This window comes from Schistocerca cancellata, chromosome 3, assembly GCF_023864275.1.
Source record: "Schistocerca cancellata isolate TAMUIC-IGC-003103 chromosome 3, iqSchCanc2.1, whole genome shotgun sequence".
In the NCBI taxonomy this organism is placed as follows: Eukaryota; Metazoa; Arthropoda; class Insecta; order Orthoptera; family Acrididae; genus Schistocerca; species Schistocerca cancellata.
The window spans coordinates 381,100,753-381,128,750 of NC_064628.1; the positions used below are offsets into that span (position 1 = coordinate 381,100,753).

The following is a 27,998-nucleotide window of genomic DNA, read 5'->3' on the forward strand; positions in this document are numbered from 1 at the left end:
TGCATCTCACCAAGTATACCACCTTACGATGACAGGAAACTGTGGTAAGTGTACCAGTCATTTCTTGACATATAACTGGATAGCTGGGAGCCTTTACCAGAATCTTCTTCAGAGCAGCAATGAAATCATTTATCCTGAAGTAATTCTCTGATACTTCTGCGAACACAGTGTAGATCATGCGCAATACACGTCACAAGGTTGAAGTTAGGGTACATACCCTTAAACTGTTCGAAAGCCAAAAGCATTCAGTGTGCTTGATCAATCACCACAGACCTGAATTTTTTGTGTTGTATGCCCCCTCATATCGGAGTTGTTGAATGATTACATTATCGTGGAGGCATTTGCCTTCTCGAGCTGGTACATTTAAAAAGAAATATAGATTTCACCCATTCACCAGATAATGGAAAAACCAGCACATTCAAAATATATCTTTGCAGTCCATCAGTAGTTCCATATAAAACAAATCCTACTTAATGTTTCCAACCATTTCTTTTAGTTTCTCTAAAAAGTTATCTTAAATTGGCTGTATGCAAGTTTTTCTCAGAGTGGAGGATTGGCCTTTGCATGTACTTCTCAACAAATGATTTGAGTGCAGGATTGTTTACCTTGTTCACAGGAATTCCTGACTGGACACGGCCGAAAGAAAAAACACTATGCATTCATACAACTGATTCGTCTCGATGGGCAATGAATCCACCACCCTCAGTGTAGATACACAATTACATTTGACCTCCTGTGGGAATATCAGAGTAGCGAGCATGAAGGGCATGGAGGGGATGGGTCACACTAGATGGGGATGAACATTGGCTGAATGGCGTGCCAAGATGGTCCGCACAATTGTGATAAATACTTTGTCTGGATGGCACAATGGTTAATACGACTGCCTAGTAAGCAGATCGCGGGTTTGAATCCCAGTCTGGCACACATTTTCACTTGTTGCTGTTGATTCTGCATAAAGTCTCGATGCAGCTGACATCATAGTTCCTTCCCTCTCTATTCCTTTCACCCCCCTCCACCTTCAATTTACATAATATGTATCACAACTGTATCACATCTGTTCTTAAGGCATGTCTGAAAGAACAGGCACCATGCATTCACATAAAACTGTGCTTATCTTGCTTCATTTCATGTCCCCAAATGCATATATTGGCTCGTCTGTATGAAAATAGCTATATTTTTAGAAAGAGGCTGCATCTTAAAATCTTTTCTTTAGTCATAACAGAATTTGATTAAAAGAAATAATTGGTTGATAGGACACTTACTTTGCATTAAAGAACAATAAGTCAGGTACCGGGAGGAAGAGCGGAAGGGAGGAAGGGGGAATTGTAGAGAGAGACAGGGATCTGAGTACAATAAGCAGGTTCAAATGGAGGTACAGTAACTATGCAGATATGAAGAAGCTTGCACAGGATAGACGACATGGAGTGTTGCGCCAAATATGTCTTGAGACTGAAGATGACAATGACAACAGCAACAACGTAGAAAAAATACAAAAGTGTTATGTACATGAAAGAGAGAGAGAGAGAGAGAGAGAGAGAGAGAGAGAGAGAGAGGAGAGAGGAGAGAGGAGAGAGAGAGAATTGTTTCATATGCCCTTGAAAGTACAATAACCATATAAAGGAGACGCTAAACCGCAGACAGGCACAACAAAAAGAATTTTTAATGTGCCTGTCTGCGACTCAGCGTCTCCTCTATAAGGTTAGCAGCAATCTACCCTTTTTATAATATTGTCATTACTGCATCTATTAATGCAATTTCTAAACAGAGACAGCTGAACTATTTTTACAGTTCAATATACCAAACATGTTATGTGAAAAAGAGATTTCTATGACATAGCTCATTTCAACAAATAAATATTAAATGACAGCGAGTGGATTTACTTTTTTTAATATTTTTTCAGGTTTTTACACTGTTAGCACTAAAAGCTATATGTTAAAATAAATAACTGTAAATAAACACAAAAACTATGAGTCTTCTTACAAAACACTATTTTCCTACAGTGCACAATAAGGAAATTCACAATGTAAAATTTATGCACGGTACAAAATCAGATCTTGCTCATCAAATCATGGTGATAATTCTACCTTTTAGAGCAAAAGAAGTAGTAATGATAAGGGAAAGCAAGAAGCACGCTGAAAGCTTTTTCCTCTTGATATATAGGACTTGAGCAATGTCATAACAGTTACAAATGCAAGTGTTCTATTTAGTGCACCACATCAAGATTTCCACTGCCAAATGCCACAGTGTTACTGGAAGCTAAATATAACTAAATGACAAAAAACCTTCTGCACAGAACAAATCATTTATCATATCAACAGACAATTAGAAAAGAAATATGTTTACAGGGTAAAGAATATTGAGATTTACACAATGTAAAATCCACGATGGAATGTAACAATATTATGAAAAGTATAGTTGCTACTCACCATATAGTGGAGATGCTGAGTCGCAGATAAGCACAACAAAAGGCTGTCACAAAATAAACTTTCACCAACAAGGCCTTTGTCAAAATAGACGACAGATGCGCACGTGCGCTAACACAACTCACACACACATGACCACTGTCTCTGGCAGCGCCGAAGTAATGCGTAAAGAGAGAGGCAACTGGGTGGGGTAAGGAAGAGACTGGAGTGGGGAGGGGGAGGACAGCAGAATAGGGGACAGTGAAGCTGCTGGGAAGCATGCAGGACAAGGTGGAGAGAAGGTAGGGCAGCTGTGTGCAGGCGGGAGGTTAGACACAGGGCAATGGAGAGAGGGGTTGGGGGTGGGGGAGGGGGAGTGGAAAAGGAGAGTAGTAGAGAGACTGGGTGCATTGGTGGGACAGAGGACTGTGTAGTTCTGGAATGGAAACAAGGAAGGGGCTAGATGGGTGAGGACAATGACTAACAAAGGTTGAGACCAGAAGGGTTGTATGAACACAGGATATATTGCTGAGGGAGTCCCCACCTGTGCAATTCAGAAAAGCTGGTGTTGATGGGAAGGATCCTGGCACAGACTGTGAAGCAGTCATTGAAATGAAGAATGTCGTGTTGGGTGGTGTGCTCATAACAGGGTGATTCAGTTGTTTCTTACCCACAGTTTGTTGGTAGCCATTCATGTGGACAGGCAGCTTATTGGTTGTCACGCCCACATAGAATGCAGTGCAGTGGTTGCAGCTTAACTTGTAGATCACATGACTGGTTTCACAGGTAGCCCTGCCTTTGATGGGACAGTTGACGTTTGTGCGTTTGTGACTGGACTGGAGTATGTGGTGATGGCAGGATGTATGGGACAGGTCTTGTATCTAGGTCTATTACAGGGATATGAGCCATGAGATAAGGGGTTGGGAGCAGGGGTTGTGTGGGTATGGACGTGTATGTTGTGTAGGTTCAGTGGACAGTGGAATACCACTGTGGCAGGCATGAGAAGCATAGTGGGCAGGACATTCTTCATTTCAGGGCACAATGAGAGGTAGTTGAAACCCTGGCGGAGAATGTTATTCAGTTGCTCCAGTCGTGGGTGGTACTGAGTTACAAGGGGAATGCTCCTCTGTGGCCAGACGGTGAGACTTTGGGAGGTGGTGGGTGACTGGAAAGATAAGGCACAGGAGATTTGTTTTTGTATGATGTCGGCAGGATAATTACATCTGTAAAGGCCTCAGTGAGACCTTCAGTATATTTATAGAGGGACAGTTCATCACTGTAGATGTGATGGCCATGGGTGGCTAAGCTGTATGGAAGGGACTTCTTGGTAGGGAACGGGTGGCAGCTGTCGAAGTGGAGGTATTTCTAGTGGTTGGTAGCTTTGATATGGGCAGAGGTACTGATGTAACCATTTTTAAAATGGAGGTCAACATCAAGGAAGGGGGCTTGAAGGGTGGAGTAGGACCAGGTGAAGCAAATGTGGGAGAATATGTTGAGGTTCTGGAGGATTGTGGATAGAGTATCCTCACCCTCGATCCAGATCACGGGTGCCCATAGAACCCCATGACACCATCCTATGCAAACCTATTCATTATCCATGGGCCATCTACAGGATTCCTTCCTAAACACCCAGAATCCTAAAATTCTCACATGGTTCAGATTCATTGGTGACATCTTTGTGATATGGATTTAGGGTGAGGACACACTATCCACATTCCTCCAGAACCTCAACAGCTTCTCCTCTCCCCATATCAAACCTACTAACTACCAGCAATACCTCCGCTGTCACCTGTTCCACACCAAGAAGTCCCTTCCATACAGTCTAGCCACCTGTGCCTGACACATCTGCAGTCACAAGCAATCCCTCCTGAAATACACCGAGGGTCTCACTGAGGCTTTTACAGACCATAATTATCCTCCCAATGTTGTACGAAAACAAACCTCCTGTGTCTTAGCTAGACCAGTCACCAACAACCTCCCACAGTCTCACCATCCGGTCACAAAGAAGCATTTCCCTTGTAACTCAGTACCATCCATGACTGGAGCAACTGAAATATATTCTCCGCCAGGGTTTTGACTACCCCTCTTCATGCCCTGAAATGTGGAATGTCCTGTCCACTATGATTCCCACCCCTCTGACAATGGTATTCCACCATCCACTGAACCTACATAATATACTCATCCATCCCCACACAACCCTTGCTCCCACTTACCTCATGTCTCATATCCTGTAATAGACCTAGATGCAAGACCTGTCCCACACATGCTCCTGCCACAACTACTAAAGTCCAGCCACAAACATCACCTATCCCATCAAAGGCAGAGCAACCACTGAAACCTGTCACATGATCTATGATCTACAAGCTAAGCTGCAACCACTGCGCTGCATTCTATGCAGGCATGACAACCAACAAGCTGTTTGTCTGCATCAATTGCCACTGACAAACTGTGGCTAAGAAACAACTGGATCACACTGTTCTGAGCACACCGCTCAACACGACATTCTTCATTCCAATGACTGCTTCACAGCCTGTGCCATATGGATCCTTCCCACCAACACAGCTTTTCTGAATTGTGCAGGTGGGAACTCTCCATGCAATATATACTATGTTCCCGTAACTCTCCTGGCCTCAACCTTCGTTAGTCATGTCCTCACCCATCCAGCCCCTTCCCTGTTCCCATTCCAGCACTACACAGTCCTCTATTCCACCCCCCCCCCTCCCCCAGCCCTCTAACATCACGACTTCACCTCACTGCCGTACCCTCTCTCCACTTCATCCCTGCACGATCCCCAGCAGCACTTCACCATCCCCCATCCCTACCTTGCTATGCCTCCATGTCCCCACACAGTTGCCTCTCCCATCATGTGCTGCTGCTGCTGCTGCTGCTCATAGTCTGGCTTCAGCTGCCAGAGACTGTAGTCAAGTAGTCAAGTGTGTATGAGTTGCACGTGTGTGTGTGTGTGTGTGTGTGTGTGTGTGTGTGTTTTGACAAAGGCCTTGTTTGCTCAAAGCTTATTTTGTGACAACCTTTTTGTTGTGCCAATGTGCGACTCAACATCTCCACTATATGGTGAATAGCAACTATCCTTCTCATAATATTGAGTTACAAATTGACTGTCTTTGTAACGATGGGTGTAATCTATATAGAAAAATAACAATGCCCACCTGAAACTACAAGCATGTCTATTACTATTGCAGTGCAAAAGACAATGAGACATAGGGAAGGAAGATTAAGGATTAATATCATGTATACAATGAAGTCGTTAGAGATGGAGTAATAAAGTACAACTAATTTTTGAACTCACAACATACTATGAGACACCAGAAAATAATTAACTTAATGCTGTATAATGGGATAACACATCTCACATCTATTTATTTATATATAGTGATCATTAGTACTCATCCTTGCCTCACTTCTAGTTGTTTCAGTCTATGGTTCTGTGTAATGCACATGGCCAAAAATATGTGCAGTGTTTATGCAAAATCAGAAGTCTATATAGGCTGCCAAATCCTGACAGAACTTTTGTGAAGGAACAAAGACGGTGACTCAATGAGAAAATAAAGACTATTGAGATTCAAGCAGTGATTAAGATTTGTAAAAAATTAGGAGAGGATTGGGGCTGGAAGGATTTCTGTTAGCTTAGGGTACTGATTCTACCCTGCTTCTAGAGCACTAATGGGAGTGTAGCAGAAGAAATAATCACCACCTCATCACGTATTGTTGCCAAGAGGACAAACTGGAACCATGTCTCACCTCTGATACATGGTTGACACCTAGCACAACACAGATGTACAAAGATAAAATAATAATAATAATAATAACAATGTGTGTGTGTGGTTTACGCGAGCAAAGCTGAAGTTGCTACAAACGCAAAATCAGTTCTCGCACAACACAGGACAAACACAGAACATTCTATATATGCTACTGAATTGTTTGTTCATAAAGTTCTTGAGAAGCTGAAGCAAAGGCACTGTTACTTCAAAATCTGCCAAGTGTTGTCATTTCATGATAGGGATGACAAATGTTTATAGAACAATGCTGTTCACCACAAATATCCACTGGAATCTCCAAAAATTTAGAAAATTAAAAGACAATACCACCAACAAACAATTTTCTGTTCTTTTTCAATTCAAGTAGCACTATTTCGGTGTACTGATTATGCGACAGAGCTACAGTAGAGGATTTTACTATCTAAGTTAAAGGTACAAAATTACTTAGTATACTCAAGGATGACTATGGAATCTTATGAAAAGAAATGCTTCCTTGTTAAACTACAACCACAGAAGTCTTTATTTGCAATAGTGGTTATTCATAAACCAGGTTTTGAATTGCTAGAAAGTCTACCGAATTCCCTATGCTTTGCTCATAATAGCTAGACTTCTTCCCAAACAGAAAATGCTATTGCATGGAGAGAGATTTTGATTAATTTGATCATTGCCCTTCTAGAAAGTAAATAAAAAAAGTTGTAGTATTGTTGGAACATGTGTATTCACCTTCAAAGATTCTGTATGAAGCCATGAATTCCAGCTTCTACACAACAAAGATGATGATGAGACTTACTGTCACCACAAAGCATTACATCCAAGTAGTATCATCTGCCTTACTTGAGGCATATAAGAAGACAATTTTTCTCAATAGGCTCACTGTCTCATTATGCAATGAGCTTGGCACAGTGTAACAACATGCTGTCCTACTTTTTGTGATGTGCATTTTTTTTATTTTTAATAACTAAATGAGTTGCGAAAGTGACTCTTCAGAAATTTGACAATATTATGAAAAGGGTAGATTGCTACTCACCATATAGTTGAAATGCTGATGAACAGCAATCTATCCTTTTCATAATATTGTCATTATTCCATCCTGGATTTTCCATTGTTTGTTCATAAATTTCATTTATACGACAGTGGACTGGAAAACAGGTATGGTACATCTGGTTACCTTATACAAGGCCCAGTCTCATTAATGTGACCACTACCTATGTTCGACATCCACAATTAATAACCAGTTAACAGATGGCAATACTAGCAATGGAGGTTTATACAGTGTGTTGAACGGACGTGGAAAATAGTACAGTCATTGTCATAATGCGGAAATGGAGCACCGTTCAAAAGGGCATGATCATTAGCTTTTAGGCCAAAACTGCTCAGTTTGCAAACTGTTCGCATGTCGCTGTGGTTAAAGTATACTGCACATGGCAAATTGCCACTAACCAAAACCTGTGACAAGGCAACTGCAGTGCACCACAGGCCACAGATGACAGTGGTGAACGATGGTTGCACAGATGCATATGGGCATATAGATGTGCAACTGTTGAGCACAAACCATGGGGCTACTAACAGCGTCTCCTCAACAACCATTCAGCTGATGTTGTTGAGTATAGGCCTCCACGGCAGGCACCTGGTCCATGCACCAATGCTGACTGCTGTTCATCGGCGATGAAGGCTGGAATCTGCATGCCAGTACCACAACTAGACGGCCACTGAGAAGTGACAGGTGGCCTTTTCAGATGAATCATGTTTTATACTTCATCAAACAGATGCCTGTTAGCATGTTTGGCATGAAACATCTAAAAGCAAACACCTTTCAACCAGGAACCAGGAGGGAGCTTTATGGTCTGGGGAATGTTTTTGTGGCTTTCCCTGAGTGATCTCATCATTCTGGCTGGCACAATGCATCAACACAAGTATGCATCTATCCTTGAGGACCATGACCACCCCCCCCCCCCCCTGCAGGTTTTGAAAATGTAATATTAGATAGATAAAAAAATCTACTCACCATGCAGCGGTAGGAGAAACCACATATAAAGGTTAAAGAAATGTACAAGCATTTGGAGCCACTGGCTCCTCCTGCTGGCAGGAGGGTTGAAGGAGAAGGAAGAGGGATGAAGAAAAAAGGACTTGTGAGGCTCAGGAAATTTGGATAGTTCAGAGAAGTTATCTAGGAGACACTTAAAAGATGGGATGAAGACTTTTCTGAATTCTCCCAGTTTCCTAAACCTCACCAGTCCTTTTCATTCATTCTTCCCCTTCAACCTTACTGCCAGGAGAAGGAGCCACTGGGTCTGAAAGCTCGCACATTTCTTTAACTTTTACATGTGTTTTCTTTTGCCGCCTCTTGGTGAGAAGATCTTATTTTTGTGTGTGTTTTCTCCTGCCGCCACTTGGTAAGTAGACTTTTTATCAATCCAATTATATTTACAGGAATTGATTATTTTCACTGATATATTAACCCTACAAGCAGTTTGTTTTACCCAGTCATGATGGCATCTACCTGCAGGGTAATTTAATGTGTCACACAGCTTGCAGAACTTATGCATGTTTCAAAAAGCACAGGGATGAGTTTATCATACTCTCCTGGCCACTGAACACCCTGGATTAAAACCCAACTGAGAATCTGTGTGCCACGGATCCTCAACTGCGAAACCTAGCACAGCTGGTCACAGCACTGGAGTTAGCATGGCTCCACATCCCTGTTGGTACCTTCCAGAACTTCAATGGCTTTCTTCCTAACAGCTTGCAGCAGTCTGCACAGCGAAAAGTGACTATTCAGGCTTTTGACAGTTGGTACACATTAATGTGACTGGACAGAGTAATTTGTAATTTTCTTGACTCTGTTTCCACTTTCCAGGTTATACAACCTACTGTATTAAACATACTAAACAGGTTATTGGAGTAATTCATCTGGATTTAGAAGTAAATGTGTCTCTGAATCCCTACAAGGTAAGTAATTGTTATAATCAGATATTATCTTTTTGGTTTGGTACATTTTTTCCTTCTATTATACAATTTATAATTTTTAACACTTTACTTTGATATTCGAGATGCAGTTGGTGTGTCATTCATCAAGGAACAAACTTGATTACGCAATAACTTACAGTACCAATTTACATGCATAATACTAATATACACAGCTCTTAAGTTACACACATTTTAAAGCACCATATCCAAAGTCATAAATGGAAAGTCTCTGTTACAATGCGTCTTCGTATGCGGCATGGAACTACCATCAGTACATCATTGGTATACAAAGTGCATAAATTTTATGCCATGTAATCACAGTGTCAAAAGAATGACAGATGAATGTTGGATTTGGTTCACAGTTAAGTTCCATGTGTGAAGTATTACAATCTTGCTCAATAACACAGTTTGTTTCACACCCTTTGACTAAGTAAGAGTAAGTGTTCAGTATTACATTCATTATACAAAATATGGTTAGTACTATTGTGTTTTTCTGTCACTTTTGCCTGTATTTCCCATTTTAACATACTTCACCTTTGTTTACACTTGTAAAGTCCCATTTCAGAAACTTATGTGCAGCTTCTAACTGAACCAAAATTCCTATGTCAGCACATTTTTCTAATTTTTTTGTAAATTCTGTTAATATTAACTGTTTACATAACGAAAAACAAGCAACTTTGTTTTCTAAATGGCAAGTCAGTGACAACCACATCAGACTCAGTCATATTCATAATTTAACTGTAGTAAACTTAATATGAAATTCAAGCAACACATTCTGATTAAATGGCCTGATTATCTGTCTAAAGCTTTAGTGTCATTTGTTCATGTTGTAACAAATTTGTTACTGAAAATTAAAGAATATCAGCTATAAAAGAATATGGCAGGTTGTGTAATGAAATCATTAAGAACTTCTAACCAGATAAATGATGTCCTCACTGAGGTGCTGTGGAACTACATTCAGTGAGTCTGAGATCATGCACCACAAGTTGGTATGTTAAAAATCAAGTACATTACATATATGTCATGGGAATCTGCAATACCCTTAGTGCAAATCAGTGGATTTACAATTATTACTGTATACATGACACCTCTCCCCTCTTTGATTTTCCATATAACACAATGCTGTATGAAAGAACATATCAGCAGCAGTATTGTTTCATAAGTTCCCATTCATTAATACAAATATCAAATAATACTTTATAACACAACAAATTATGGTAATAATTTATTTATGAGATCAGTAAGCAACATTCAACAGAGGTCAGACATTTTAAAAACATAGAAGTGAAGTATTTTTTCCTTACATTTAACAATTCACTTTTTCAACAAGGTGCAATGTGCCAAACCATTTTATAAAGCATTACTAACCTCACTCACTCACTGTGTGTGTGTGTGTGTGTGTGTGTGTGTGTGTGTGTGTGTGAGCGCATGAAAGTGCCATGTGCCCCCAGTAAATAGTCATATATATTAAATTGTGTTTTCATTTTCTTTTTATGGACTTTTTATCCAATTTGAGATGTACAATTGATTTGTTCTTCTCATACTAATATTCTTTAGCTTATTTGATAAGCAATTCACTGGAATACCATTTTGAAAACAAAAAGAATATGAAACTAAAAAGAAATTCAGCTTCATATGAACCTCTCTTCAGGTTCTCTTGTGAGTTAAGTGATATTTAAATTTTATATATGCATTAAATTTTACATCTGAAGCACTTTATATAATTTTGGTGACTTTAAACAGGAAACAACAGACAAGGAAATATCACTGTATTTGCTAATATGTTCAAGTTTTCTACATAAATGCATAAATAGTTGTCTTTTCTCTGTGTGTCACTTTTAAAGCTTTTTATCACATATTAAATAAGCAGGGTTAAGCTTTGACTAGACAGTACAAGTTGAACATCAAAATGCCTTTAGTGATCCATGACAGTCAGCATCACTAAAAGCTTTTTAGCAACTCTCATAAAAGTTTATCATTCATATCTCGCTTAACTAGGTCAATAATAAAGTCTTTAAACTCATTTCCATTTGTTTGTGCATCATTATCATTAAATACTGTAGCTGCAGAAGGTTTGTTGCTCACTAGTTGCTTAGATGAATGGCAAATCTGTGAATTAGAAGTCTCTGAAATTGCTGTTTGAGTTTCTGCTGAAATTAATACAGAATCTTTGCTAAAATGTGGACCTGCAGTCTGAGTTTGAATGTCTGCAAACTCTGACAGTTTGTTAATATCATTTGTTTGAGTACATGTATTGGAATAAAGAAGTTGTCCCAGATTATCGACATCTTCAGAGGTTTGAGTTTCTGTATTAAAGTAATGCGTGAAAGATGTATCATCATCATTAAAAAAGCAGCTATTAAAATCAAGTTCGGTCTGTGTTTCTGTGCTGCAAGACCAATTCTCATCAAACAGACCTGCTGTCTGTGTCAAGATACTGTCCAAGTTACTATCAGAATAGTTTGAATCTCCAGGAAATTCTGGCACACCATTCAATTCTGTGCTGCAAGAGGGGCTACTGAAATGATTAGTTTCATTTGCATTTTCTATAAAGCCAGTTTCTACTGGATTTTCAAAGTAGGTGCTTAAGTCACTCACAGTTTGTGAACTTGAATTAATATTACTGGATGAGTGTGTGAAAGGTTTAGACTCCAGAAGTACGTTATTCCAGTCAGTCTGAGTGACACTGTGATTTAACATCTCCTCTTTCAGTAAAATATTGCCTGTACTAACTGGACTTGTTTGAGTGCCTGAAGAGCTTTTCTGCCAGAGGCTCGAAAGACTATCAATATCCAAGCTAAATGAGTCTGATCCATCAAAAAGAGAGAAATTAGGTGTGGGACTATTATTCAGTGCTGTAAAATTATCTGATCCAGGTATAGAATCTTCTGTATGGTTATACATCTGATTATTGTTGAACCCATTAGTGGAAATACTGATGTTAACATCATTACATTTACTAAATACTGAATTAGCCACTGGCTGTGTAGTCTGAGTTTCCATACTCTTTCTTCTTTTCTTTGCAGTAGTCTCTGTCTTTAATTCGGGAACACTAACACCTCTGTGACTAACTGGAATGTCAGCAGCTTTCATTGCTTTTTTCAGAATATAATCTCCTATTGTTTGAGTCTCTGCACTTGTGGTTGGGTGCCTGTTGCGAGGTATAGAACCTGTCTGTGTCTGAGCACAGGTTTTACGTTTTGATGCCTTTGGGTGGACACCACTTTTTCTTGTTCTTTTAGCTTCTGCAACTCTGTCTGTCTGTACAGCCCTACTGACTGTGGTAGCAACTGAGTGTGGTGAGAGTTCACTCAATGTAGCTGCTGCAAGAGGATGAATAGGGACAGCAAAAGGCCTTGGCATATCTTTACTAGACACTTCTGCTTCATTGGGAACAGCATTGCTCCTGCAAAGTAAAATGGCACAAATTTAGTACATAATATGAGAACAGCAAAAGCAAATCAAATGAGCTTTTGTTTGTGTTAATAATTTAAACCTACGTAATATTGTCAGATTTCTTGTGATATACGAGGTGGAATCCAAAATTTTCGGGACTGGTGCTGCCATCTGGAAAGTAGTAATAGTAGGTCTATGCACCACTAGGTGGCGAGAGTTGCATATCTGATGATTCAGTGTGCGGAGTGGCATTCAGCTGGAAGGACGTGTTGTGTGTTCACAGTGATTTCCGTAATACTCTGTGTTTGGTGTGTGGCAATTTTACGATGGAAGGCACAGCATGTTGAAGTGTGCACGGACCTTCGTCAGAACGCATCTGATGACCCAACCTTCTCGTCACAGGTTATCACCGGTGATGAGAGACGGATTTACAGTTATGACCCAGAGACAAAGCAACAATTGTCGCAGTGGAAGAGCCTGGGCTCTCCAAGACCCAAAAAAGCGACACAGGTGAAGAGCAAAGTGAAGAGCATGATCATCGTTTTCTTTGATACCAAGGGAATTGTGCACAAAGTATTTGTCCCACCCAACCAAACAGTGAATTCCGTGTACTACTGTGACGTTTTGCGACAGCTCCGTGAAAATTTGTGGCGACGATGGCCTGAACTTTGACGTCACGGGAACTGGTTGCTGCATCATGACAACACACACTTGATCACCAGGACCTTTTTGGCAAAAAATAACATGGTGGTTGTACCCCACCCACCGTACTCACCAGATTTGGCACCTTGTGACTTCGTGCTATTCCCAAAACTGAAACTCAAATTGAAAGGCCATCAGTTCGACACTCTGGAGAGGATTCAAGAAGCATCACTGGTGGTGATGGACACCATCAAAGATCAGGACTTCCAGAAAATGTTTGACCAGTGGCAGAAGCACTGGGACCAGTGTGTACATGCGGATGGGAACTACTTCGAGGGTGATGGTGACCATTAGTCCAAATGTAAGGTTTTCAACAGATGGCAGCACCAGTCACAAAAATTTTGGATAGCACCTTGTACTTGATATTAGTTTATCTATAAGCCATTTTTCTACAGAAAACACTCCAAGGTTCTCGAAGACAGATAAAACATAGCAGCCTAAACAACATACCACCACTAGTAAGTGGGTAAAATTACAATGAATAAATAACAATTACAATGAACCGTCCTCTTAGAAGAGGCAGTTTAGGAAGAGTTTCTAAGACAACCCGAGTTACAGTCGAAAATTAAATTTCCTTTGCCATTTTGCTATAGCAATACAAAGCAGAATGCATTCTATAGTTTGTGCAGTATCTGCCAAAACCTAAGGTAACTCAGATGACAAACACACATTAAAGCATAAGGGTTAAAAAAAACTGACACTGGGGGTTTGTTACAGTGAGAACACAGTGATAAGGAATCTCCGCTTAACAAATGAAAATGGCTAAAAAGACAACACCCAGTACTCAGTCTAGTTAATATTACCACCTCTTGATAAGAAGGATGAGAGGAAGTCACCTAAGCTGTAGAGAGGTGTTTAGTCTCCGAGTTTGTTCCCACAGACACACAAACAGTGTTTGTGCTGCAGAGATAGAATGTTTGTATGTACAGTGACACCAAGATCGTCCACGGCAAAAGAATAGCTAAAGGGCCTGGGAAGTACAGTTATAGCCTTGGCAGCAGCAGCTACCTCATTTCCTGACATGCCAACATTTCTGGGAACCCATATGAATGACACAGTAGTTCCAGCATCTACAAGCGAGTGAAGACATCCCTGAATCCATTGTAAGAGGGTAGTTTGAATAGTTCTCAGAATGGAATGGAAAGAAATGACTTACTTCAGTGATTTTTTTTCTTTTCAATGCAGTCTCACTGTGCACAAACACACTTTGTCCAGCAATGTTCCAAGGCCTTGATCCCAACTTGAAAATTATATTTCTCAAGACCCACAAAATACCCATCAACTTTGGCTGTCAGTCCTTTGTTTGAAGATAATCTCCATCCACCAAAGAAAATTTTGAGCTACAGCAAGAGACGAAAGCATCATGGACCCAAATGGGGCAAATAAGGGAGGTATGGCAACAATTCATATCTCAGCTCATGGCAATGGCACTTGCGTGTGGGTGCACATTGTCTTGATTTTCTTCCTTGCCAAACCTGACCTTGTTTCACATCTCTCTTTCTGCGGTTGGTCCAGCAGGTTAGTGTAGCATTTTCCCATAGCTGTTTGGCCAGTGGGAAGATAATCTATCACCAGAATCCCTTTTGTATCCCAGAAAAGTGATGCCATGACCTTTCCAGCTGACTGTCTTTGCTTTCTTTTATGGTAGTGAATCAATATGTTTCCACTGCTTTTACTGTTCTTTTGGCTCTGGGATATAGCTGTGAACCCAAGTTTCATCTGTGGTCACAAACCGGGGCAAAAAATCTTGTAGGTTGCTCTGAAAATGGTCAAACATTGTCTGGATATTTCCAGTCTGATGCATCTCTGAGCTTGCTTTAAAAGTAAAGGCACTCATTTAGCAGGTAATTTTCTCATATACAATTCCACTGTCAAAATGTGATATCCCTGTTTGGATGACATGCCTATTCCTACAATGTCAGGATTTTTTTGCACTTTCAGTCAGCAATTGTCCACGACCATTTTATGCACTATTGCAATAATTTCTGGTGTAGTCACATATCTTGGCTGACCGCTACGCAGATAATCATCTACACTGTCCTGACCAAATTTAAATTTGTTCATCGACTTGGCAACAGTAGAATATGAAGCAGCACAGTCTCACAGTGTATTCTGAAAACTGACATTAGTTTTCTTTGCTTTCTTACCTTTCTTATGAAGTATTTCATCACTGCTCAAATCTCGATTTTTTTTTACATGTTCACAAATTACTACATGGGAACAGCAATAGTGAGATGTCCACACATGAGTTCTCTAGCCAGAGCACTGACAACATCACATGGTTCCTCATAAAGGGTGACCTATTACTACGTAGGAAGAGGATTCCGCAAACTTTTCAAATCACCCTCACACTAAATGGTGGTATGTGCATCCCACACAAAAGCTCTGGATAGCTCTGATGGAATAAGAGCATATGACAGATTAGAAATTCCATGCACAAGGTGGCCTGATAGAGGCAAACAGTATGATTCGAGCACTGGTCTAAATGGTGATATCTAAAGATCACATAACCAATAACAAATGTCCATCCCAGGCTATGGTCATCCTAGAAGCCGTAAGTGTAACTTAAGGTGCTCTCTCCAAACTGTGTATGAAGCTCCAGATATGTAAAGTGAATGATGAGCTGCTGTATATGGGCACACACCTCTACACAGAGCCAAGGAGGAGGAGAGAGGAGGAGAGGGGGGGGGGGGGGCAGTATCAATAGACGACTCCTATCCCCTGGGAACACAGCATGTAATGGGAGGTGAAGCTTTCGAAGTAGGATATAAAAGCGAACTCCATGGGGCAAAATGAAGTAGAGCATACCTGATATTAGCAGTCCAGAAAATAATCAAAAACAGAAGCATAACATTGATGGCTGAACATAGAGGAAAATCATCAAGTGTATTTCTAGAGGAGGGCATCACACCAGAATAAAAGTGTTCAATTCACAGGTCCTATATGGAAGCTCATAGCTGCACTGGTGGGGAACACACCAGTAGCCAAACAGATACTGCAGTGCTGAATCTGTCATGGCACTGTAAAATGAATGATTGGTCAGATGAATACATGCTGCATCCATAGTCCAGCTCCAATTGGACTAAGGAAGGATACAATCAAATGAGAACTGACAGGGCTGCTCCTGATGAGGTGTCACGCAGAATGTACAGAACATTCAGAGAACAGACACAGCGAGCTGCCAAGTAAGATATAGGGGAGAAGCAACATAGTGTTGTATCAGGTGTTAACCCCAAGAATGTCATGATTTTGACAAAGAAGAGCAGCAAAAGTGAGATGTAAGGACAGTTGGAGAAATCCCTTTCACTGCCAGAAATTCATATAGATGATTCCTTTGGAGGAAAAGTCCATGCTTCTCAAGTAAAGGTGGTCAAGACAACACTGAAGTCACCACTCAAGTAAACACACACCGAGAGCTGCAACAAATCATGAGATCATCAACGAAAAGAGGGACAGACAATAATGGGGTTGATCAATATAGCAAATAAGGTTATACTCAACACTGAACCTTGAGGTACCACATCGTCCTGAATAAAAAGGTCTGATAAAGCTGGACCCAAGTGTACTTTTAAAACCTAGACTTCTAAAAATTGTATAATAAAGTGTGACTGACAGCTTACAAAAGAGATTGCTTACAAATCACTCATGTCACCCATCCTAGAACATTGCTCAAGTGTGTGGGACCCATGCCAAATAGGATTAACAGGGAATACTGGACATATACAGAGAAGGTCAGCACAAATGGTCACAGGTTTGTTTAATCCATGTTAGAGTTTCACAGAAATACTGAACAAACTGAATTAGAAGACTCTTGAAGATAGACATAAACTATCTTAATAAAGTCTTTTAACAGAGCTTCAAGAAGCAGCTTAAAATGGTGACTCAAGGAATATACCACAATCCCCTATGTATCGCTCACATAGGGATCATGAGAATGAGATTATAATAATTACCACATCCACAGAGACAGTCAAACAATCATTCTTCCCATACCCATATGTGAATGGAACAATAAGAAACCCTAACTAACACATACCCTCTGCCATGCACCGCATGGTAGTTTGCAGAGAACAGATGTAGATGTAGACATAGATGTAGCTGTAGATGTAGATGTATGTCATGTATAGTACAGTCCCATCCTCCAGCGAGCATCACAAACCCTTTCCCAATCAAAAACTTTGGCTACAGTCTGGCATTTATGCTGGAAGCTGTCCATGACATAGGGTTGACAGGGTAACGAGATTGTAAACTGCAAGGCGATCCCTACAAAAGCCCTATTGGATGTTTAGTAGCATTTTCTGTGACTCAACCCAGCATATGCACCACCTATTGATCACTTGTTCTGTCACCTTGAAGACATTACTGGTGAAGGAAATAGAGCACTATCTGGAAGGAATACTTGTGTCTTTACCACACTTATGTGAGCAATTACAGTGGCTTTGTGCCACCGTGTAGCAAATGTGCTGTTCTTCCAGGTACAGTTGTCACATGATAAGTGCCACAATATTGGAATGTGAATATCACATGGCTTGCAGAGGATGAACATGATGATGAAAGGACACACTCCAGCCACCTAACAGTAAAACCAGTACTGCAGCACATGCGATTATGAGAAAGCAATCTTTGAGAATTACGGAAGGTAGCACTACTGTGCCACTGCATGGAGATTTAAGAAAAGACGATTTTACAGAAAATCAGGAATAAGACACTTAAGAGAAGAAAAACATGAACTTTTAAATGGAAGCACTATTTACAGCCAGGCAGATAGTGGAAAATAAATGTGAATTTGGGGAAAACATGTACTTGCAATCAGATATATAAAAATGAATTAGTACACTATTAGAAGTGAAGAGATATTGCAAAATCTGAATAGACTAGAACTGTCAAAAGGAATGCAACTACGAATCAGGAACCTGTATAAAAATTGCCTGAATTGTGTTATAAAAGACAGCAAAAAATTCAGAATGGTGCACTCTCACCAGTGCTTTTTAATATAGTCATGGACAAAATTATAAGGAAAGTTCACCAAGGGTCAACTGCAGATGATGTGAAAATTATGGTCTATGCAGATGGTGTGATGATTTGGGAAGAAGATGAGCAGAACTGGAAGAACAACTAAATACCTAACAGACAATAACTGAAGAAGCTGGTGTGTAAACAAGTGTGGCAGAAAGTGAAATAATGAGAATCACCAAGAAAAATAAAAAACAAGGATGTAAGTTGTAATGGAAAAATTATTAAAGAAGCAGATGCTTTCAAGTATCTAAGAAGTAAATTAGCCATGAAAGGAAACATCATGGATGAAATTTCAGAGAGAGTAGAAAATTGTTTGAAATTTTATTATTGTGTATCAGACATAATTAGACTTGGAAAATACCTGCCAAAGCATATATGTCATATTGTCTGTCAATTCCAACCTATGGATCAGAATGTTAGATTTGGACAAATAAAGATGTGAGGAGAAAATAAAGTAATGGAGATGCATTTTCTATGAGGGACCCTGGGTAAGACGAGAAGGGTCAGGATAAGGAATGAAACAATACTGAACACCCTGCAGACCAAACCCCTAAAAAAAAGTATGGGGAGTAATACACTTAAAAGGTTTGGCCACATTAAAAGAATGGGACCAGAAAGACTTCCATCCAAGAAGAGCCCTAGAATGGACAGAACCTGGATGAAGACCAACTGGAAGACCATGAACACGATGGAGAGGTCAGGTGAAGGATGATGTGAACCGAAGAGGACTGCAATGAGAAGAGATGCTAAATGATACACTATGGGAGAAAAGAGAAGCTTGGAAGAGGCTCTGTGAATGACTCGCACAAGCAGAAACATTTCAGGAAGAAGAAGAAGAAGAGGAAGAAGAAGAAAAGTAGATGATGTTGAGATACGCATACATAAAAAGTAGCATTAGTTTTGGCTCTGTAAATTGTCATGCCAAAATAGGCACTTACTGAGAACAGTAGGTGTTTGAAGAACAATTTTTATCGACACGCGTTAGTGGAATTTCTGGTGTGCAAACATAATCAACTAAGCCACATCTGGATAATAAGTCTGCTTCTATCATATCCCATTGTTGTGCTGTAGCTTTTACTCAAATTCCATTAGACAGACTCAATGAACATAGGTATGAGGGTAAAATAGCCTGCACAGCAAATCTGAGGTCTATTTTTTTGGAGGCTAAGGTAGTTAATATACCTACAAATTTTAATAGCTGATCATTATCTTGCTTCAGAACATTATAAAATAAGCTATATGGGTACAGCAAAATTTTATTATCTTGACACAAATATGGCATTGACAGTGACAGTATTTTGTTCCTGTCAAATTGGTACACACTGTAAAATAAATTCAATCAAGTGCCAATTTTATATAAAAACCAGTCTTGTTTACACATCTTTATAAAGTAACCTGATACATGCTTTATTCAAATGGGTAAGTTAGAATATTATGACCAGATAAAATTCTTTTGGGTGAGTGATTTATCATAAATATCCAAAGTTTGTGAAGGTTCTTAAGGAGTATGCCAATTCATTGTATCGAGAATGGTAATCAGTTTCCAACAGTTAATAAATGGGAAACAGAATTTAATATGGCCATATTTTTCTTTAAAATTATTAACATGAAGTGCTTTCCAAACCTCAAGCACATATAAAGACAATAACGTGCCAAATATGGTATTGGGTGATCCATAATGAAAGGTGTTTGAAACAGGATACCCCACAAGCATTATTAGAAGATAGAATACAGTATTTTTCATACAAAGAATTAATTATGAAAAAGCCTTTTGTGAGATGTGTGTGGCATTTGTTGAGCACTGAACAAACGTAAAAATGAATGTTTGGACTATATGAACATGTGGCGTCTGTTCTTTTGTACATGTCTGAATGTCACAGTGGTTCATGCTACTGCCTAGTAAGCGGGAAATCTCATATTCAAATTCTGGTCTGGGACACATTTTCACTCATCGCCACTGATTCCACATATAGTCCCGATGCACCTGACATCAATAATTTCTTCCTTTTCCTCTCTCTCCCTCTCTCGATCTTTCTCTCCCTCTCTCTCTCCTTCCCCCTACACCATCAATTTACATAGAATATGTGGGTTAATGAAAAACATTATAACTGACTTCATGTGCCAATCCGTTATAATATACAGGGTCCGTCACTTCACACCAAAAACTAAGCAACAATCATGCAAGGAGTGAGTGGGAGTCAGTTACATCTTCCAGAATGATTATGGCCTGTGCAAAATGGTCTATTCAATCCTGTAAGGAGTAGAACACTGACTGGTGAATATTATGCAAGTTAACTAGACCAACAGATTAATATAATCCATGAAAAGATGTCAATTCGAACAAATATAGAAACTGGTGTTTGAAAAACATCCTCATATGGGCCATAGGCATTTATATAGTGGAAATATCATCAGTTACTATAATTACAATGCTTTTTCCCACAATCCAACCAGGTTAAAACAAAGTGTATGTGATACTTGATTTCAATGAAAATTCCATCAAAATCAGCTCAGCAGTTTTTGGTGATTAAGACAGTAAGGGTCAGACTAAATTCCACATGTTGGGTTTCAATCTAAAATCAGTTCTTGAATTTCATTTTGTCAATTTATTGCTTCTTTCAGTACTGATAATAACTTTTGAAAGAAAATTACACATGGCTAGAAGTTAATGTTAAACAGATGGTTTCTCCTATAACCAGATGGTTAAGTCAGTTCCCAGAGCAAGGAAGACAATGGGTACACAAACAGCATAACAAAAATTCCATAAAATGAGTTGATATGCTCTACAGCTCGTCCGGAGGTCCTTATACCATAGCAAATTTTTTGATTTAAATTTATGTCTGGTTAAAAGGATTATTTTTTTTATCCTATCAAATTTTTGTGTAACATAAAAAAAACAGAATAATATAGAATCATTAATATAACACAATACTTAAAAATACTAGACATAGCTAAGATAATACTACCTTAAAATGTAATACATGACAAGACCGACAGTAATGTGAAAATATGATGCTGAATCATTTTCAGAATTCTCAAGAACCAACTTTACACAGTCAAAGAAATAGATAAACAGAATATACACTTCTCTCAGCCAGTTTTACCTGAATCTATCATAGGCATTTTATATATTTTTTTACATTTACGCATCAGTTATGAGCTTCAATTTTTAAATGAAAGAAAGTATATTTAACTGATACTAACTTCCCATAAAACCTGAATTTTTCATCGAATGTATGTCGATGGCGTTTGGCATGTGTCAGCAGTGCCTCATATGATTCATAAGAGAAATTGCATGAACATGTAAATTTCATCCCACAAGTTCTCATATGCTTCCTCTGAGCAGTCTCTGTCGAAAAGCCCTTGTGACATTTTTCACAAAGGTACATCTTCTCTGCGTGTACTTTTAAGTAGTGCTAAAAAGAATAAAAAATTTAATTATTTAGAAATGTTCCAAGAGAGACCATTATTGTTCTGTAATAAAATATTGCATTAACAAGGAATATGTCAACTCTCACTTTCTTTACAATGAGCTTCACTGATGGAAGTAAACATTCTAATGATCACATACAAAAAATTTACCTCAGAATACAAAAGGGAAATTGTGCTAATGACTTGCGCAAAAACATGGTTTGGAAAGACAAGAGGTATTTTGATTATTTAATATTATCCCAAAAAGATACCACAATCTGTGTAGAACAGAATGGGAGTTACTGGAAGGCTTCAGATTGATTAAAAAAGAGAATTCAATACTAGATTTTGAACTGTAAATATTTCCAAGTGCAGCTGTGGACTTTGATCATAATTTATTGGTTGTGAGCTGTGGATTAAGATGAAGACAGTGTTGAAAGGTAGAAAATTAGTGAAGCAAGACCCAGATAAACTGAAAGAAAAATGGGTTCTCAAAAGTTTCAAAGGGAATACTGGGCAACGATTGGCTGAAACAGGGAAAAGCAATAGGATAAAAGGCAAATGGGTAATCCTGAATGATGAAATAGCGAAGGCTGCAGAGAATCAAACAAGCAAACTTCTTGGGTAACATGCGAGATAGTAACTATACCTAACAAAAAGACAAAATACAAAAATGCAGTAAAAGGAGCACACCAGAGGGAATACAGACATCTAAAAAATTAGATTGACATCAAGCGCAAAATGTTTAAGCAGAATGGCTAGAGGACAAATGCAAGGCTGTGTAAGCATGTAAAACAATGAGAAAGATGACATTACTTGAAGGAATATTGAAGAGACCATAGGGATGCAGAGAAGCAGCTGTACGAGGATCAAGAGCTCCGATGGCAAGACAGTAATAAGCAAAAAATGGAATGCTGAAAGGTGGAAGGAATAAATAGAACGGCTATACATGTGAAATGAACTTGAAGACAATATTACAGCAAAAAATAGGAAGTATATGACTACACTATGGGAGTTATGATGTTGTTGTTGTTGTCTTCAGTCCTGAGACTGGTTTGATGCAGCTCTCCATGCTACTCTATCCTGTGCAAGCTGCTTCATCTCCCAGTACTTACTGCAACCTACATCCTTCCGAATCTGCTTAATGTATTCATCTCTTGGTCTCCCTCTACAATTTTTACCCTCCACACTGCCCTCCAATGCTAAATTTGTGATCCCTTGATGCCTCACAACATGTCCTACCAACCGGTCCCTTCTTCTTGTCAAGTTGTGCCACAAACTCCTCTTCTCCCAATTCTGTTCAATACCTCCTCATTAGTTATGTGATCTACCCATCTAATCTTCAGCATTCTTCTGTAGCACCACATTTCAAAAGCTTCTATTCTCTTCTTGTCCAAACTATTTATCGTCCATGTTTCACTTCCATACATAGCTACACTCCATACAAATACTTTCAGAAACGACTTCCTCACTCTTAAATCTATACCCGATGTTAGCAAATTTCTCTCCTTCAGAAATGCTTTCCTTGCCATTGCCAGTCTACATTTTATATCCTCTCTACTTCGACCATCATCAGTTATTTTGCTCCTCAAATAGCAAAACACCTTTACTACTTTAAGTGTCTCATTTCCTAATCTAATTCCCTCGGCATCACCCGACTTAATTCGACTACATTCCATTATCCTCGTTTTACTTTTGTTGATGTTCATCTTATATCCTCCTTTCAAGACACCGTCCATGCCGTTCAACAGCTCTTCCAAGTCCTTTGCTGTCTCTGACAGAATTACAATGTCATCGGCGAACCTCAACGTTTTTATTTCTTCTCCATGGACTTCTAATACCTACTCCGAATTTTTCTTTTGTTTCCTTTACTGCTTGCTCAATATACAGATTGAATAACATCGGGGACAGGCTACAACCCTGTCTCACTCCCTTCTCAACCACTGCTTCCCATTCATGCCCCTCGACTCTTATAACTGCCATCTGGTTTCTGTACAAATTGTAAATAACCTTTTGCTCCCTGTATTTTACCCCTGCCACCTTTAGAATTTGAAAGGGAGTATTCCATTCAACATTGTCAAAAGCTTTCTCTAAGTCTACAAATGCCAGAAATGTAGGTTTGCCTTTCCTTAATCTAGCTTCTAAGATAAGTCGTAGGGTCAGTATTGCCTCACGTGTTCCAACATTTCTGCGGAATCCAAACTGATCTTTGCCGAGCTCGGCTTCTACCAGTTTTCCCATTCATCTGTAAAGAATTCGCGTTAGTATTTTGCAGCTGTGACTTATTAAACTGATAGTTCGGTAATTTTCACATCTGTCAACACCTGCTTTCTTTGGGATTGGAATTATTATATTCTTCTTGAAGTCTGAGGGTATTTCACCTGTCTCATACATCTTGCTCACCAGATGGTAGAGTTTTGTCAGGACTGGCTCTCCCAAGGCCGTCAGTAGTTCTAATGGAATGCTGTCTACTCCCGGGGCCTTGTTTCGACTCAGGTCTTTCAGTGCTCTGTCAAACTCTTCACACAGTATCGTATCTCCCATTTCATCTTCATCTACATCCTCTTCCATTTCCATAATATTGTCCTCAAATACATCGCCCTTGTATAGACGCTCTATATACTCCTTCCACCTTTCTGCTTTCCCTTCTTTGCTTAGAACTGGGTTTCAATCTGAGCTCTTGATATTCATACAAGTGACTCTCTTTTCTCCAAAGGTTTCTTTAATTTTCATGTCGGCAGTATCTATCTTACCCCTAGTGAGATAAGCCTCTACATCCTTACATTTGTCCTCTAGCCATCCCTGCTTAGCCATTTTACACTTCCTGTCGATCTCATTTTTGAGACGTTTGTATTCCTTTTTGCCTGCTTCATTTACTGCATTTTTATATTTTCTCCTTTCATCAATTAAATTCAATATTTCTTCTGTTACCCAACGATTTCTACTAGCCCTCGTCTTTTTACCTACTTGATCCTCTGCTGCCTTCACTACTTCATCCCTCAGAGCTACCCATTCTTCTTCTACTGTATTTCTTTCCCCCATTCCTGTCAATTGTTCCCTTATGCTCTCCCTGAAACTCTGTACAACCCCTGGTTTAGTCAGTTTATCCAGGTCCCATCTCCTTAAATTCCCACCTTATTGCAGTTTCTTCAGTTTTAATCTACAGTTCATAACCAATAGATTGTGGTCAGAGTCCACATCTGCCCCTGGAAATGTCTTACAATTTAAAACCTGGTTCCTAAATCTCTTTCTTACCATTATATAATCTATCTGATACCTTCTAGTATCTCCAGAATTCTTCCATGTATACAACCTTCTTTTATGATTCTTGAACCAAGTGTTGGCTACGATTAAGTTATGCTCTGTGCAAAATTCTACCAGACGGCTTCCTCTTTCATTTCTCTCCCCCAATCCATATTCACCCACTATGTTTCCTTCTTTCCCTTTTCCTACTCTCGAATTCCAGTCACCTGTGACTATTAAATTTTCGTCTCCCTTCACTACCTGAATAATTTCTTTTATCTCATCATACATTTCATCAATTTTTTCATCATCTGCAGAGTTAGTTGGCATATAAACTTGTACTACTGTAGTAGGCATGGGCTTCGTGTCTATCTTGGCCACAATAATGCGTTCACTATGCTGTTGGTAGTAGCTTACCCGCACTCCTATTCTTTTATTCATTATTAAACCTACTCCTGCATTATCCTTATTTGAATTTGTATTTATAACCCTGTATTCACCTGACCAATAGTCTTGTTCCTCCTGCCACCGAACTTCATTAATTCCCACTATATCTAACTTTAACCTATCCATTTCTCTTTTTAAATTTTCTAACCTACCTGCCCGATTAAGGGATCTGACATTCCACGATCTGATCCGTAGAACGCCAGTTTTCTTTCTCCTGATAACAACGTCCTCTTGAGTAGTCCCCGCCCGGAGATCCGAATGGGGGACTATGTTACCTCTGGAATATTTTACCCAAGAGGACGCCATCATCATTTAACCATACAGTAAAGCTGCATGCCCTCGGGAAAAATTACGGCTGTAGTTTCCCCTTGCTTTCAGCCGTGAAGCGAAAATTGGATGATAATCACTTCAGAAAGGTGAGAACACAAGTTTTTGAAATATGATGCTGCAGAAGAATGCTGAAGATTAGATGGATGGATCAAATAGCTAATGAGAAGGTACAGAAATGTATACCATAACTTGACTCAAAGAAGGATCGGTTGATAGTACATCCTGAGGCATCAAGAAATTATCAATTTAGTACTGGAGGGAAGTGTGGAAGGCAAAAACCACACAGGAAGACAAACGCTGGAATACAGTCAGCAGGTTCAAGCGGGTGTAGCTTGAAGTAGTTCTGTAGAGATGAAGAGCCTTGCAATGGACAGAGTAACATGGAGAGCTGCAACAAAACAGTCTTCAGACTGAAGATGATGATAACAATAATAATAATAATAATAATAATAATAATAATAATACAAGAATGTAGTCTACGAGGTCTTATAACTTTTGACAATGAATTCAGTTATTCGTTTTCACATAAACAACATATCTAAAAAGGAGAAGGTCACTTTCTATTCACTGAGCAGCATCTTTTGACATTGTTTTAAGCCATATAACATGATATCTGAAGTGTTACGCAGGTTACAGTGAGCGGGGGTAATAAACAGGTATGACCAGTATCTTTTAACACCATTCACATTTGCTATATCGAACCAAAAGTATTTTTTTCAAGCAACAGGTTTTCTGAAATGTCATTTAAATAATCATACTGGTAGAGACATGTCTTAGATGGCCAACAAAATGAATTATTTATTACAATTACCCTAGCAGACATTTTAAATAAGGTGTAAACCAAAGTATCTTTTCTGAATCTGGACATATTTAATACATCAAATCAATCATTATCATGCTCTTTGAAACTAGAAGACTCCATTCAGTTTGTTATTTCTCTTGTTTTGTCAGTGTGACTTTATGGTGTGGGTTTCACAGGGTAACAGTGTGGGCCCTAAAATAACAAATACACAACAAATCAGTATCAAAAGATATGGTGGGTACCAGGAGTTGAACTCTGTTATAAATAGCAGTGCGACACCAACAACACTTCCAGTTTGGTTGTGGTCAGAGTCCAGGCACCGAGTACACACAATAGCACAGTGGGTAGCACCTGAAGATGATGACTGTGTTGGACATTGAAATATTGTGTATAAAAATGGAATCAGCAACCGAGCTGAGTATACAATGTACTGAATTTGTTCAACTGAAAATATTTGATAAATAATAGTTACATAGTGTCAATAGAGGTCACGTGCATGATACTCTTTACATGTGCCCTCAAAAAAAATCTACAGCATTAAACTGTGTGACATCCTTTCTCCCCCCTCCAGCACATCAGACAATACACCCAGGTTTCCTTGTCTACTACTGCACATACATGTTATTCAGATGTGAAGGTACAATGAAGTTGAATTGTGACTGTACCACTACCAGGCTGAACTGAACCATGTTTCCCTACGTCTAGTGAAGGGCACAGTCTCTATCATGAGAAGTGCAGTACCTATTAGCAGTAGAGGCATTAAGGGAAGGTGCCCAGTCAACATGATGAAAAAATAGCTGTTCTCAATACACAATTATGGGCTGATAAGTTTGGTAAAAATATTACTAAATAACTTTTTAATAAGATTAACTTATTTCTTGATATAATCTCCGTCAAACATTTGGTTTAGTGAGATTCTGCTTTTATTTATTTTGTCAGAAAAACATTTGCTTCCAATTGTGTACACACTTGTTTACAAAAAAGGTTGCCTATTCATTCAATAGATATCTGTTTGCCTTGAAACATATTTGAGGTCAGGAAACAAAAAGAAAATGCACTGGGTGAAATATTGAAAACAGAGTGAGTATAAAATCATTTTGAAGTCCGGTTTGAGCATTTCTCCCGTAGCCATGACTGATGTGTAACTTTTTATTCATGTGACCATCTGAATGGTACAATAAAACTGTTTGTTAAAAGCCATTCACCGTTCAACCCTTTTCCAAATAATCAAATGTGATGATATCCTGCAAGTGCTGAAAAGAAATACTAACACTTATAACAGTTTTTATTTTTCAGCATACTTTGACACTGCCAGCACTAAATTTTGAGTGTAGTTGTGTCTCCAAAGTATAACCATGGGTACATGTCTAGGTTACATCCAGAAGTCTTTCAGATTATGCTTCACATATTCTAAACGGTCCTCCTCTGAGCAATTTTTGTCTGGAGTCAACAGAGGTTTACTCATTTATCTTCTTCTTATGCAGAATTCACTCAGGATATTACATA

At 39.1% G+C, this 27,998-nt stretch overlaps 1 protein-coding gene across 2 annotated transcripts in view; it reads right to left on the reverse strand.

The window, feature by feature from the left end:
* Positions 1–9,185: 9,185 nt before the first annotated feature.
* LOC126175081 (uncharacterized) overlaps positions 9,186–27,998 on the reverse strand; it is a 105,439-nt gene continuing 86,626 nt past the window's right edge. For both annotated transcript variants that reach the window (XM_049921615.1, XM_049921614.1), the window contains 2 exons: positions 21,464–21,675; positions 9,186–12,551 (listed from right to left, as the gene is read on the reverse strand). In XM_049921615.1, coding sequence (XP_049777572.1) covers positions 11,108–12,551; positions 21,464–21,675 — 1,656 coding nt within the window. In that variant the 3' untranslated portion in view covers positions 9,186–11,107. The remainder of the gene's footprint in view (positions 12,552–21,463; positions 21,676–27,998) is intronic.